This window comes from Mastigoproctus giganteus, chromosome 4 (genome assembly GCF_048544385.1).
Source record: "Mastigoproctus giganteus isolate SK-2022 chromosome 4, ASM4854438v1, whole genome shotgun sequence".
Lineage (NCBI taxonomy): Eukaryota > Metazoa > Arthropoda > Arachnida > Uropygi > Thelyphonidae > Mastigoproctus > Mastigoproctus giganteus.
Window position 1 is genome coordinate 165,502,607 of NC_143578.1, and position 15,805 is coordinate 165,518,411.

The 15,805-nt window shown below is 37.5% G+C and overlaps 1 protein-coding gene across 1 annotated transcript in view; it reads left to right on the forward strand.

Annotated features, from left to right (window-relative positions):
- LOC150087169 (protein white-like) overlaps positions 1-15,805 on the forward strand; it is a 207,307-nt gene that overhangs the window by 124,438 nt on the left and 67,064 nt on the right. Inside the window, exon 10 of the mRNA XM_090372390.1 lies at positions 11,244-11,346. Coding sequence (XP_090228516.1) covers positions 11,244-11,346 — 103 coding nt within the window. The remainder of the gene's footprint in view (positions 1-11,243; positions 11,347-15,805) is intronic.

The window sequence follows — 15,805 nt, forward strand, 5'->3', positions numbered from 1 at the left end:
GGGGCTCACATCTGGTGATTATGGGCTTGGCACACTCAGGGTCCTGAGCTGGATATCATCATTCTTCTCTTTCTCGATTCCCTTTTACTTCTCTCTCTCTCTCAGGGTAACTAGGGATTTTTTTTTTTTTTTTTTTTTTGCTCTTGCATAAGCCTCAGGCTTCCTTGCACCATATAGCTAATAATAATAAAAACTAAGAAATAATTAAAATAACTAGAAGTACACTTACCAAGTTAAATTAAACTGTGGGCATTCGGGCCAGAATGTTAAGAGGGGTGCACATGTTTGCACAAGAGGTTTAACCATGGTTAAAGAACTGAAACTAATGTCAAAACTTTAACTTCAGTTTTTCTACCATGCAAAAGCAGCCTGTGCAAATGATTCAACATATGTCTCCTCTAACATTTTGGTCAGCATGAATTGTTGACCAAAATTGACAGTTGTTTTTACATAGCCAGTTATTGTTATTGTTGTTATTTGGTTTTTAGGAGCATTAGCAACTAAGGCCATATTGCTCCGGGGATATGCAGTGGTCATTCCCTGACCTTTCCGTATCCTCCGTAAATGGTGGTCACGGGCTCGAACCCTGGTCTAATCAAGAAGTGTGGGGTGCCTCCGTAGCCAGGTTGGAAGAAGCAGCAGTGCATAGCACATGCTTCTTGATTAGACCGGGGTTCAAGCCCATCACTACCAAATATGGAGGATGCGGAAAGGTCAGGGAATGACCACCGCATATCCCGGAGCAATATGGCCTTAGTTGCTAATGCTCCTAAACCAAACAACAACAACAAGCGTATGCTATGCACTGCCACTCCTGCCGACCTGGCTACGAAGCCGCTGACATAGCCAGTGCATTTCAGTTATATTCTATATGCTGCACCAGGAGGTATCATTATTATTTGCACAACACCATGCTTCATAAACACTTCACTTTCAATACTTGCATAAATTTGATTAGGCATATTTCTTTGACCTTTCTTGCTTATAAGAAATGCATGACCAGTGGCAGCTCGTGACTCTGATGTAAGGGTGTGCTGCATCTTAAAGTTACATTAAATTGCCTTGGTTATAAGACATGTAGACATAGATGGTAATAATAATAGGCAAGTTAAAATTACTACAAAACATTAACTGGACACTTACCATTAACAGACTTGGGTAATCTCAAAATTTTATTTAAAAAATATTTGAAAATAGATTAATAACTTTTTCATTAAAATTTGGTGCACTGTTCAAATCGACGTTGATTGCCCCACAGTTCCTTTGCCTCGTTTTGTTACCTCTGGAAAATGCGTATTTGCAAACTGCCAACTAGGCATTAACCAAACCACTAGGACCAAAATGTGGAACTGCGTAGCACACAGTTCCACCTATGCTTTTAACGTTTCGTTTTTAACTTCAAAATTAAGAACGATTTCATGTTTTGATTCAGTTATTATTAAAATGATTATTGGAAATAGAGGATGAGTATACTATATATGGGACCTGTTAATAAAAATATTCATTGCATTGCATTGCATTTCTCTTCACAAAATTTCATATAACTCCGTTGACTTTATATTTAGATTTAAAAAGCTAGGGGTACTGCAGTTCTACAGTGCCTACCAACGAGCCACCCCTGTGCATGACATAATAAGTTTTGTACTGTAAGTTAAGATATGATGCACTTAACCCTCTGTTGCTTGCATAAAATATGCTTGCATGATGCCTCATAGATGCCATGCTTTGTTTAATTCTTTCAGTAATATGAGCACAAATGTTCAAGACCTTGCTGTGGTGGGAAGTATATATCCCTCTTTTATAGCCTAGGTATGAAAAAAAGATGTGAAGTCTTCAAAAGACTTTGATCTCTCAAATTTCTATGGTCAGCCACAATGGGTTGCCTGGTGTTGCATTACTAATATGTAACACCTCTCCAATAGAGGAGTATAATGTTGCTTATTTGAATGTTGCCAACCGCAAAAAAGCTATTTTGATGCTTGTCATTTATTGGGAAAGGGGGTTCTAGGTACATCAAGTACAGAACAGACAACCCAGTGATGGCATTACTCCTTGGTATTGCCTTCACTGGGCAATGAAGATATTAATCTTTTTCATACCTGAACTATAAAACAGGAACAGAGTCCCATCATGGTAAATTTGTTTTAATTAAAAAAAAAAAAGGTGGTGTTCTGTTAATTATAATTTACTAAACTCAGTTATAAAATATTGAACAAAAATAGATGAGCAAAACCAATAATAATAATAAAGAATATTTTTATTGTATTTTTTTTAGAATTTCAAGGTCACTGATCCCCTGAATTGAAACACAGACACTTTAGCATTAGCATTAGCATTAGTAGAGGCATTTGATGCAAGAAAGCAAGCTTATGCAGAATCAGCCAAAAAAAAAAACCCACTTCCACTTCACCCCTCTGTTCGTTCCAAATACCTGTCCAGCTGAGCCTTGAACTTATTTAGGCTATCAACCTCCACCACAAGGGATGGAAGTCTGTTCCACCAACCAACCACCCGCTGGCTAAAGGCAAATTTCCTCACGTCTATCCTACATCTGTCTTTCCTCAATTTGAATTTATGCCCTCTCAGGTGATTTTTCTGAGCTAGAGGAAGAATCCCATCAGCATTGAGCATGCTTAAACCATTCAAGGCTTTATACACCTCTATCAGATCACCTCGCTGGTGCCTAGTCTCCAGACACTGTAATTTGCAAAACTTAAGCCTTTCTTCGTAAGAGCACCCCTTTGTTCCATTCACTAATCTTGTTGCCCTTCTCTGTACTCGTTCCAGCAGCTCTACATCCTTCTTGAAATGAGGCCTCCAGACCTGTATACAGTACTCTAGGTGTGGCCTGACCATTGCCTTATACAATGGAATAATCACCTCCTTATCCCTGCTGGAAAAATTCCTGTATATCATTGACAATACTCCATGAGCTACTCTTGCAGCCCATCTGCACTGCTCAGAGAACTTCATATCTGCCTGCACAACCACCCCCAAGTCCCTTTCATTCTCTACCACTGTCAGTGTAGTACCACAGAGTTGATACGTTGCTCTGGGGTTGCTGTTTCCCATGTGTAGTACTTTACATTTGTCAATGTTAAACTTTATTTGCCACCTCTCAGCCCATCTGCTCAACCTTTCCAGATCCTGTTGCAGCAGCATAGTGTCAGTAGTGTCCTTGACAACCCTGCCAACCTTTGTATCGTCTGCAAACTTGGACATTAAGCTTGATATACCATCATCAATATCATTTATAAATACAGAAAACAATAATGGACCCAACACTGAGCCCTGAGGGACTCCACTAATAACATTAGTCCACGATGAGCAGTGTCCATTGATTACCACACTCTGTCTTCTCCCCCTCAACCACCCCTTTATCCATAGCAGCAATTTGCCTCCAATGCCACACTGCTCCAATTTGTGTAGCAGTCTTCCATGTGCAACAGTATCAAAAGCCTTTCTAAGATCCAAGTATATAATATCAAAGTTATTCCCTGCATCCAGTTCTTTTGTGACTGCATCATAATATCCAATCAAGTTGGTCAGGCAAGACTTCCCCTTAACAAAACCATGCTGTGTCTGAGCTATAACTGAAGTCTTGTCTAAATGATCCTGCAGTGCTTCTTTAACCAGTGCCTCCATTAATTTTCCTGGAACAGAAGTTAAGCTCACAGGTCTATAATTACTTGTGTCAGCCTTTGATCCTCTTTTGTGAATTGGGATCACATTTGCACATTTCCAGTCTATGGGTACCTCCCCTGAGTCCAAGGAAGCTTTCATAATTATGGCTAAGGGTTTGCTTACTTCCTTTGCTGCCTCCTTTAATATAACTGGATAGATCCCATCCACCCCGGGTGCCTTTCTTGTGTTTATCTTCAACAGTTTCTCCTCCACTTTACTCCCAGTTATTTCAAGATTCTGTAGCTTACTGCTAGAGTTGAATACACCTCTGGCATTCCCCTTGCTGAATAACTCCTCATGTGTGAATGTCGATGCAAAATATTCATTTAGTTTGTTAGCTACCTGAGCAGGATCATCAACAGTTGACCCATCACTTGCATCATACTGTTCATATTGTGTCTGGCAGACACAACACAAATGTCTGTTTTCTTATTAACTGTTTGCATTTAGTTTCTGCCAAGCCAGTGAAACTAAAGCTCTGCATCAAGATTCAACGGCTATTGCTGGCATCCAGCAGTTGCCATGAGAGTATGGAATTTAAATACAAGGAAGATAGATGCTTTTGGATGCTTGGAATCTTTTAAATACTAAACAAAAAGTTGATTTCTCATAACTTGTATATCAAAATGAAATCATTTAGAGAATATTGACTGTGGTGTTAACCCTACAACAGAGGTACTTTATTGTGAAATAATATTTAAAAATCAATTCCTTCGCAAAAGATAAACAGGAATTTAGGCACTATTTCAAGGCTCATATGTCTTGAAATATTGCCTGTAAAGATGATTATAAAGTTGATTGTTCTGTAAAGCCTGTTTTCTTTATAGAAACAGTCAACACCAAATATGGCCTGAGATGCTGATGCTCCATAACATCAATAACAGTCAAACAGTCAACACTTAATGATATCTGGAAATGTTAGAGAGGTCCAGGAACCAACTGCACAATATTAAAAATATTGAGAAGGGTATTTCTAACAAGGATGCAATACTGCACTGCAAACAATGAAATCTGTGTTTGAAGATCACTTAAATCCCTAAGAAACTCTGGCCATAAAATCACTTTAGATCTCTCTTGATAGTTTTTTTTTTTCTGTAGCAATACCTTAAAAAGTAGAGATTTGTGAACAATCCTCACTCAACTGAATTACTAAAGGACACCATCACCAAGTTAACTGCTGTCATTCCCAAAGTCATGCTTCTCCATATTGTCAAAAATGTGTTGTTGAGTATAGCACAGAAATTTGCTCAACCAAAATATCAGTAATTAAAATGTATTAATTCTTTTTATTGTCAGATTATAATAAAAATAATTATAATAAGTGTAATGCTAAATATGTAATTATAATAAATGTGCCCATCTTCTTCACCTTCTTGAATAGATGCAGACTATGAATATGTTCAGAAAGGGAATTCATCATGATAACTTCATCATGAACAAACCATATGGATGAGTTTGTCAGTATAATCTTTCAACAAAAATGCAGAAATTAGCTATGTTTTTCATAAAACAGCTAATTTCTGTATTTCTGTACTGAATAAATTGTTGTATCCAATGCACAGTTGAAAAATTCAGCTTTATATCTGAGCTCTGAATCATTGATTGGTTTATCAGCAGACTCGTTGTATTGTCTACCACTATGACTGGGCAATTGGGAATTGGAGAACTATGTAGCTTAGTGGTCAGGCGCGGAAGTGCAGTAGCACATGCTCTTTGAGTAGACCGGGGTTCAAGCCCCTGACTGCTAAATATGGTCGATCTGCCAACCCGCACTGGACCAGCGTGGCAGATTATGGTCCATTTCCCTCAGCATGAATTGTTGTGGAGGCTTCCATCCTGCAGTGGGTTGATAATGGCTGCAATTTTTTTTTTTTTTTTCCCATTCTTCTGTTAATTCTCTTGCATCTTTCGTTACATTACAAAACCCACTCATCAGATCAGTAACTGCAGATATGTAAGGACTTTGTTTAATGTGTGAATTACAATAAGAAAATCAAATTGCAAACCCTTAAAGATATTGCCGGTAACATTAATGGACTAGATATCATTAGAGAAAACAACAAAAGAAGACAAACATTTTAAATCACAGAGTTTTATTTTTGGCACTTCTAACTTTATCTTGCCATCACATCTGACATATGATGGCAAGATAAAGGTAGAAGTGGGGTAGGCAAGTAGAGCATCATAATCTTCACCTACTTGATAATGAAATGGTTGAATTGCATAAATTGAACTAGCCCATCTTGTACAGAGAAGTTTCAGAGCTAAACTTTTTAGGTGCATTTACAAATATATATATATATATATATATATATATATATATATATATATATATATATATATATATACACACATATATATACATACATATACACTCAGTGATCACTGAATTATGACGACTCCATCCATAATGGACTATACTCCATAGCTCACAGAATAAAAAGCTGAACAGCTTCATACACTAGAGCAGTGATAATTTTCATCTCATCATTCAAGTCAAAGTGATAAAATAATAATTATGGGACCTAGCAAAGATATTATGGAGTTTCGAAAGGGCATGATTGCGAGAGCTCATGTGTCAGGTGCTTCCATATCAGAAATGGCATGTCTTGTTAGTTGTTCATGGCTCACAGTGGTTAAAATGTACAAAGAATGGGGTCAGAGGGTCAAACCACCTCCCACCAACAGAACTGTAAAGGATTATGCAAGGTTGAAGGTCATGGTGAGCAAAGGGTGTAGTGCATTGTACGGGCTCAATTGCAGGTCACTGTGCAACGGTCAGCATCGCAATACAATTTGGGGAATGCAAGAACAGTATCCCAAATGACAATGTGCCACACACTCAGACATATGGGATTCCACCAGTAGATGACCCAAGAGACACCCTTTCTTCACCACCAATCATCATTGATGGCAAATGCTGTGGTGTCAACAACTCGCTGATTGGACACTGGAAATGCTTGTCAGATGAATCCAAATACCTGGTGAAACACACCAACGTGTGTTTCACCAGGTATTTGGATTCATCTATGTGTGTGGAGCAAGCAACATGAGTCAACAGACCCATCATGCATGGTGTCCACTATCCAGACAGGTGGTAGTAGTTGCTTAATATGGGGCATATTTTGCTGGAAAGTAGTAGGACCCATGGTGTGTGTGTGTGTGTGTGTGTGTGTGTGTGTGTGTGTGTACTGATATTCACTGGTCTATTGACAGTTCTTAGGAGATCATGTGCACCCTGGCATGTATTTTTCCCAAAGAAATGGGATCTTCCAAGATGATAATATGTCGTCTCATCAAGCCTGCACTGTGCACGAGTGGTTTAAGGAGCATAGTGAAGATATCATCCATCTTGATTGACCTCCAAATTCATTTGCCTGATCTCATCCAATTGAACGCCTGTGAGATGTTTTTGAATGGGAAATGAGCCATATAAACATGCAACTGTCATCCATTCCAACACTATGCAAAGCACCTTCTAGGCAGTATAGTTGCAGATCCCTGCAGACACTTCAGACACCTAGTGGAATCGTTGCCTAGGCAAAGAGCGACTGTTATCCATGCAAATGGGGGACCAACATGGTATTAGACAGGTGGTCATAATTTAGTGACCACTGAGTGTGTATATGCATATACACCTATTGTCTTCACTATGTCCATTTGTCTGTTCATCCAATTACATGTAACAGAGGGACTCCCAGTGAATAGATTTCCATGAAATTTTATATTTGGACCATTTATAAATAGTTATTGAGCAGTTCCATATTTCATTAAAATCAGACAAATAGAAATATGGCAATTATTATTTCTTTTCTCCATGCAATTTGTATGGAAAAAACGAATTTTTATTTTAAATGTAGTTTTAATTTAATTACTAAGATTATAACTTTATATAATGCTTAATAAAGCTCTATAGCTTTATGTTCTCTATAAACTTAGCCACTCTGTTTAATCAAAACTGTATAATATTTATTACTCTTGTTCCATATAGAAACACCATATTCACAATTCTTACATAACAATACACACATGAAGCATGTATGTATTGTCTAAAGCTAACAATATAGCATTACATGCTGTTAACTTTAGACAATCCATATATGCTTTGTGTGTGTATGTATGAATCATGAATATGGTGTTGCTATGTGGAAAAAGAGTAATAAATATTATACAGTTATAATTAAACGGAATGGCAAAGTTTAGAGAACATAAAACTATAAAGCTTTATTAAGTGTTCTATAAAGTCATAATCTTAGTAATTAATTAATAAGGAGATAAATATTTATTTACTTTTCACTTCCATTAATCACAAAAAAGAACAAATTCAATTAATATAAAAATAAAATCAATTGTGCCTGAAATGTAATGCACCATTCACATTAACACATTATTTCTTTCTTTAACACATCTCGTTGACACATTAAAACAGAAAAAGACTACATATGTTTTTTGAATAGCATCAAAGAATGTTACTTCCAAGGATGATAATGTCGCTTCATTCACTACAATATTGAAGTGACAGCTGCAGAGAACATAGAATGCTTAGGGATTAATATCACAGATATGTCTTTGCTTTATTTTCATTATTTAACCCATTATATCTTCAATACAGATATTTATTTCCTTAAGCTTGTTAAGTAAAACATCTGTGGGTTCAGCCTGAGTAGCATTGGTGAGAGGGACAAATCCAAGGAAATGAATTTTGTCATTGGAGCTCTACTTCTTTTTACAGTAAAAATTATTTTACAGAAAATAATTACTGTCATCTGTTCAGTGTTATTGTACCACTGTTATTAGCAGTGGCAAATGATGAAAGGAAGCAAGCTTATAAAGCATCAGCAAGAAGGGGGGGGGGAACACTATCCAACTCATCTCCTCTAATAATTTTTGTCTAGTTCTTGCTTAAATTTATTCTAACTACCCACTTCCATTACACCAGATGGTAGTTTGTTAGAAAACACAATAATTCGCTTGATAAAAGAAAATTTTTGCACATCTATCCTGCAATCAACCTTTTTCAAATTGACTTTGCATGTCTTGTGTCTTGCCATAGCTTATACTAACTAATGTCTGGTGCATAGTCAATGTGGATATTGGTCTCACAATTCCTACGTTGTACTGGGTGGGTGGCTGGCTGGCTAGGCCACTGTGAAGTGTCACTGCTGTGTTATGAGAAAAGATCTGCTCTCACCGTGGGCATCAACCACACGTGGCTGTCCAATGTGTGAGCTTTGGCTGGTTTCTTGACTGCTGTTGAACCAGTCATGATAGAATTGTGACACCACAGAATAGGAGCATGTTAGTTGTTGAAATACTGACGTCTACACATGTTGCCCCTACAATCACTCCACATTCAACGTCAGAAAGATTGCGATGCTTACCCATTCTTCCTCACAGACACTCAAAAACTGATTGTCATGTGTGCAAGCTACAATCTTATATCATCCATTCCTGACTTTGAGCCTTCACCAGCTTCACTGATCTGTCCATTCCTATAAAAGGGAGGGTGTTGCTAATGCAAAACAAACTCAATGTACATTCTCTTATGTGTGTTGCCTGAGAAAAAGGCATAACATTGACAAATGTTATGCATATGGGTGGCAGTAATCCCAGAATAACATAATTTGGTGGTGTCACACTCAAGGTAGTGGAGAATGAAAGAGTTCTACAGATTAATTGTACAGTACTACATGAAATTTTCTGAGCAGTGCAGACAGGTGCTAGGAGAGAATGTGGGGTTTTGTTAATGATATCCAGGAATTTTGGAAAGAGGGACAAGGTGACTGTCACAATGTATACAATGATGGTTAGGACACAATCTGGAGCACTGCAAAGAGGTCTGGAAACCTCACTTTAAGAAGGATGTGGATGACTTGGAACAGGTGCAGAGAACAGCAACCAGATTAGTCAAGGACACAAAAAGGATACCCTTACCACGAAAGAATTCAGTTCTGCAAATTTCAGTGCTTGTAAAATAGTCTTCTTCAAGGAGACCTGATTGAAGTGTTCAAGGCTTAAAATGGATGGAGTAACTAAATGCTGATGGTATCCTTACTTTTTCTCAGGCAACACACATAAGAGAATGTACATTGAGTTTGTTTTGCATTAGCAACACCCTCCCTTTTATAGGAATGGACTGATCAGTGAAGCTGGTGAAGGCTCAAAGTCAGGAATGGAGTTATAAGGAAATCACAGAATGGATCTATTAATGGGAGATCTTGTGTGACCAAGATGATAGCTATTATAATGCAGTAACAAAGGAAATTGGTCCAAAAATAATTTTTACATCATCTAAGTATATACTTAGATTTCAGAAAAAACTTTGATACTGTTCTTCATGAAAGATTGCTATACAAATTGGAACAGTGTGGCATTAGGAGCAAGTTACTACTGTGGATAAAGGGATGGTTGAGTGGGAGATGACAGAGAGTGGTTATCAATAGGCACTGCACTTCTTGGAATAATGTTATTAGTGGAGTTCTCCAGGGTTCAGTGCTGGCTTACTGTTATTTTCAATAATTATTAATGATACTGATGAAGGCATATGAGGCTTAATGTCTAAGTTTGCAGATGATACAAAGGTCGACAGGTGGTTAATGAAATAATCAGAGCAACAAGATCTAGACAAATTATGCAACTGGGCTGAGAAATGGCCATTTCTCAGCCCAGTTGCATAATTTGTCTAGATCTTGTTGCTCTGATTATTTCATTAACCACCTGTCGACCTTTGTATCATCTGCAAACTTAGACATTAAGCCTCATATGCCTTCATCAGTATCATTAATAATTATTGAAAATAACAGTAAGCCAGCACTGAACCCTGGAGAACTCCACTAATAACATTATTCCAAGAAGTGCAGTGCCTATTGATAACCACTCTCTGTCATCTCCCACTCAACCATCCCTTTATCCACAGTAGTAACTTGCTCCTAATGCCACACTGTTCCAATTTGTATAGCAATCTTTCATGAAGAACAGTATCAAAGTTTTTTCTGAAATCTAAGTATATACTTAGATGATGTAAAAATTATTTTTGGACCAATTTCCTTTGTTACTGCATTATAATAGCTATCATCTTGGTCACACAAGATCTCCCATTAATAGATCCATTCTGTGATTTCCTTATAACTCCATTTCTGTCAAGATGATACTGCAATTCTTTAACCACTGACTTCATTATTTTCCCTGGAGCAGACATCATGCTTGCAGGTCTCTGATTACTCAGTTCATCCTTTGATCTTCCCCTTGATGAATAGTAGAGACATTTGCACATATCCAAGGATATAACCCTGTAACACTTATTTGACTGAATAAGTGTTTCTGCAAAAATTTCCCTAATGATGATAAAAAAATAATTTATATGGTATCATATTTTATATCTTACTAGAATAGTTAAATATAACCAGTGAAGTGTAGTTTAGGAAAAATTCTGGATATATTTAACTAATCTTATTTTTTTATTATTTTATTTTTTTTGAGATATTTTATATTTTGGTTGGGCATATAAGTATATCCATTGAAGATTAGTAATGATAATTCTTTGGTACTCTATTTATCAGTATTGGCTATATGTGTCCAAGTATGTATAACCCTGCTGATTATTATATCCAATTGCTTGCTGTCCATCCAAGTCAGGAAATCAAAGATAAGGATAAAATTCAGGTAAATTTTTAAGAAGTTTACTGCTAATTTTCATTTTAAGTGACATCTTAATTTAAAGGACTTTTGGATATCAGCTGATATCCAGTAAAACTTACATAGGTTTTAGTCAAGCAGTATCTAGAAAAACTTGTATATTTAAATTTAGTCTTTTATCACTAGAGATAAGATTGTAAGTCTGGTGGCTTGTCATGGCTGTGTGTGTGGAGGTAATTTCATTTGTCTGCAGTACTCCAAGCACAACAGATGAAGAAGAATTTTTGTGTGCTAGATGTGTGGTGATTGATGATCTTAAGTTAAAATTTGGTGTGTTAGGACATGCTTGAAGCACTGAAAAGGCAAGTAGATGCCCTGGAACAAAACAAATCCAGGAAGTCAGCAGCAACTCATGTATACAATGTTATGTTAATTTTTGATGTTCATTTATAGATAGCTATGATCGATTAGTTAGGTGCAAAGTGATCTAGTTTCAAAAGCATATTCTTAATGGGTGAGGGATGCTGGGAATATTTTTACAATGGAGAACCATATGGCTAATAATAATAATATGGCCAGCATTGCTGGCCATATTATTATTATTAGCCATATGGTTCAAGGAAGCCTGAGGCTTTTGCTGCACCAGCGAAAAAAAACATTTCTGAGTTACCCTGAGAGAGAGAGAGAGGGGGAGGAAAAGAGAGAGAAAATAAGAGTCTGAAGTAGAAGAGAATCACCAAGAAAGAAGAATAATGATATCCAGCTCAGGACCCTGAGTGTGCCAAGCCAATACTCACCAGATGTGAGCCCCTGGGATATGTCGATGAGCTGGATATATTCTTGCTGTTGGTGTGCCATATCCAAAATTTTCATTACTTCATATGTCACCCCCCCTCTACTTTTATGTTACTACTGATTACATCATGAATAGTAAAACTAATAGAACATACTTAACTGTGAAAACATCTAAATCTCCCAAAATTTTCTCATTCATTCACAAATATGCGTGGTCTCATCATCATCATCATCAGCCATTTTCAATCCACTGCAGGATGAAGGCCTCTCCAGCAACTTTCCAGTTGCTTCTGTTTTGAGCACTGGACATCCATTTACTACCCACAAACTCATGAATTTCATCTATCCATCTCCGCCTTTGTCTTCCAGGTTTTCTTCTAGCTCCTCTTGGATACCATTCTGTTATTTTCTTAGTCCATCTGTCATCATGTCTTCGAGCTATGTGTCCTGCCCAAGACCATTTTAGTTCTTTAGTTTTGATAAGAATGTCCTTTACTTGAGTTTGTTGCCTAATCCATGTGTTTCTCTTCTTATCTAACAGTCTTATTCCCAATATGATTCGTTCCATTCTTCGCTGTGTGGTTCTCAGCTTCTCTTCCATTCTTTTGGTGAGTGCCCAAGTTTCACTTCCATAAGTCATGGTGGGGAGTATACATTGGTCCATTATTTTACGTTTCAGACAAACTGGGATATTGCTCTTCAGTATGTGACTATATTTCCTGAATGCTATCCATCCAAAATTTATTCTTCTCTTGACTTCCAGCCATTTATCATTATTACAGCTAATAACTTGTCCCAGATAAGTATATGACTCCACCTTTTCAATTACTGCTCCTTCAATCATTATTTCCCTTTCTGTGGCATACTTGTTCATCATTACTTTTGTTTTAGCCATATTCATCTTTAGTCCAAAATCCTTACTAGCTGTGCATAACTGATTAAGATTTTCCTCTAATTCTTTGGGATCATGGCTTATGACCACAATGTCATCTGCAAATCGCAAATGGTTTAGGTACTCTCCGTTCACATTGACTCCTTTCTGCGACCAGTCTGATCTTCTGAAAGCTTCCTCAAGGGCAGCAGTAAACAGCTTCGGAGATATTGTGTCTCCTTGTCGAACTCCTTTCTCAATTTTAAATTTCCTACTGTCTTTGTCTAGTCTAATAAAGGAGGTAGCACTCTCGTATATTTTCTTCAAAATCATAATATATGGGGTATCAATGCCTTGTCTTTCCAGTGCCCGAAACATTGCCTTATACTGTATGGAGTCAAATGCCTTTTCATAATCCACAAATGCCAGGCATAATGGTGTTTTATATTCATTTGCTTTCTCCATTAGCTGTGATATTACATGAAGGTGATCCATAGTTGAGAATCCTGTCCTAAAGCCAGCTTGCTCTTTCGGTTGATTCTCATCCAGTATTCTTTCTAATCTGTTAGTAATGACCCTTGTGAACAACTTGTAGATGTGGGATAACAAGCTAATTGGTCTATAATTTCCAATTTCTGATTTATCTCCTTTCTTATGCAGCAAAACTATGATTGCATTATTCCACTGCTTAGGCGTCACACCTTTTCTAATGCACTTTGTGAAGAGCCTTGCCAGTTTTTGTGTTATGTCTCCTCCTCCCAATTTTAACAACTCTACAGTAACTTCATCTTCCCCCGGGGCTTTCTGATTCTTCATTTTCTTCAATGCATGTTCTACCTCATCAGGAAGAATATTGGGTATGTCGTATGTGTTGCTACTTTGAAATCCATCTTCCCCACTGCTGGCATCATTCCCCTGCTCCTTGTATAATTCTCTATAGTAGTCTTCTGCTATTTGAATTATGCCTTCTCTGCTGTTTATAAGTACACCATCGCTATTCTTCAGTTTCAGTATCATTTGTCTTTCTGTATTACTGCTCATGGCTGCTGATTTAAATCCTTTGTTTTCCCTTAATGCTTGTTCTACTTTTCTTGTGTTAAATCTTCTTATGTCCTCTCTGAGTCTCTTTCTAATGGCTTTGCATAACTCAGTATACTCCATTTTCTCCCTGTCAGTGTTTTTCTTGCTTTTCATTTGTCGTCTTCGGTTCATCATGACAAGTGTTTCTTGACTAATTTTTTCTTCTTTGGATTTCTTTTTCCCTATAGGTTTCTTGGGCTTTATCACTTTCAAAAAGTTGTAATATTCCTCATCGATATCTTGCTCCTCAGCAGTCTGCAGAAGCTCAGACTTGTTCTTAAGTTCCAGTACATACTGCTTTTTCTCCTCTTCTGTTATCTCAAAGACCTTTGTATTATTTACTCGAGTCAGTTTTTTCCTTTCCTTTCCTACATCTATATCAAGTGTACATCTTACCATTCTGTGATCACTTCCAACATTTACCTTATTCAGGACGGTGACATCATTCACAATATATCTTCTATTAGTGAGGATGAAGTCGATTTCATTAGTAGTTAATCCATTTGGACTCTTCCATGTCCACTTTCTGTTCACCCTTTTCTTGAAAAAAGTGTTCATTACTGACAGTCCTTGAGATTCTGCAAATTCCACAAGTCTTTCACCTCTTCCATTTCTTTCACCAATTCCAAAATTTCCTATAGTTCCCCTTTCTGTGCTGCTTTGTCTTTTTCCAACCTTAGCATTGAAGTCTCCCATAATAATAGTGTAGTGGGTTTTCTGCTCATCTAGAAGACTCTCAATTTCAGTGTACATTTCTTCAACCTCTTCATCATCATGGCTCGATGTTGGTGCATAAATCATTATAATCTTTAGCTTGTATCTCTTAGAAATCTTGAGTATTAGTCTTGACACTCTTGGTGATGTACTTTTGAATTCCAAAATGTTGTTTTTAAAATCTTTATGGACCAGAAACCCAATTCCACCTTCACTCCTTTCACTGTTTCCATTGGTGTACAGCAGATTTCCACTTGATAAACTTATAAGTGATTCATTTCTTCTTCTTGTTTCAGCCAAACCGATGATATTCCAATTCACATTTTCTAATTCCTTTTCCAGCTCTAATATCCTGTCTTCACCGATGAGTGTTCTTACGTTATAACAGGCCAAGTTCAGTTTCCGTGCATGGCAGCCTGGTCGTACCCAGAGATTCTTAGCACCCTCTGCTTCCACTCTAATCCTCTCGCTGCCGTAAGAGGGAGAGTGAAAGCTGCTGGGGACTGAGGGCCAATTGTTTCGTCGTGCTTTCATATTGCTGGAGGGGTTGGTCTTTTCCTCTTCATGCTGACCAGGCATCTTGAAGAGAACCACTCTACACATTCGTTGCCACCTAAGTGACGTAACAGGGCTTACCATCGAGAAGGTGTGCATGAGTGGATTTTAGGGAGGCAGGCCAACCGGACTTCTCCTAAATCTTCTGTAACAGAGAGATATTGGATCCATCAGTGTTTTAGGCTGAGTGTCTGATAACACACAGGATACCTGTGTGTTATCAGACACTCAGCCTAAAACACTGCGTGGTCTCATCCAGCTTTAATCATCCAGGTCTTTAATCCAGCAAAGTGTAAGGTATTACACCTGGGGAACAGTAACCCCAAAATAACTTATACACTTGGTGCAGTTCAACTAAAGCCAGTAATGGAGGTTAGGGACTTTGGGTGTTACGGTATAGTCAGACATGAAGTTCTCTAAGCATTGTAGAGAGGTTGGCAAGGAAAGCCCATGGTGTCCTATCAATGATTT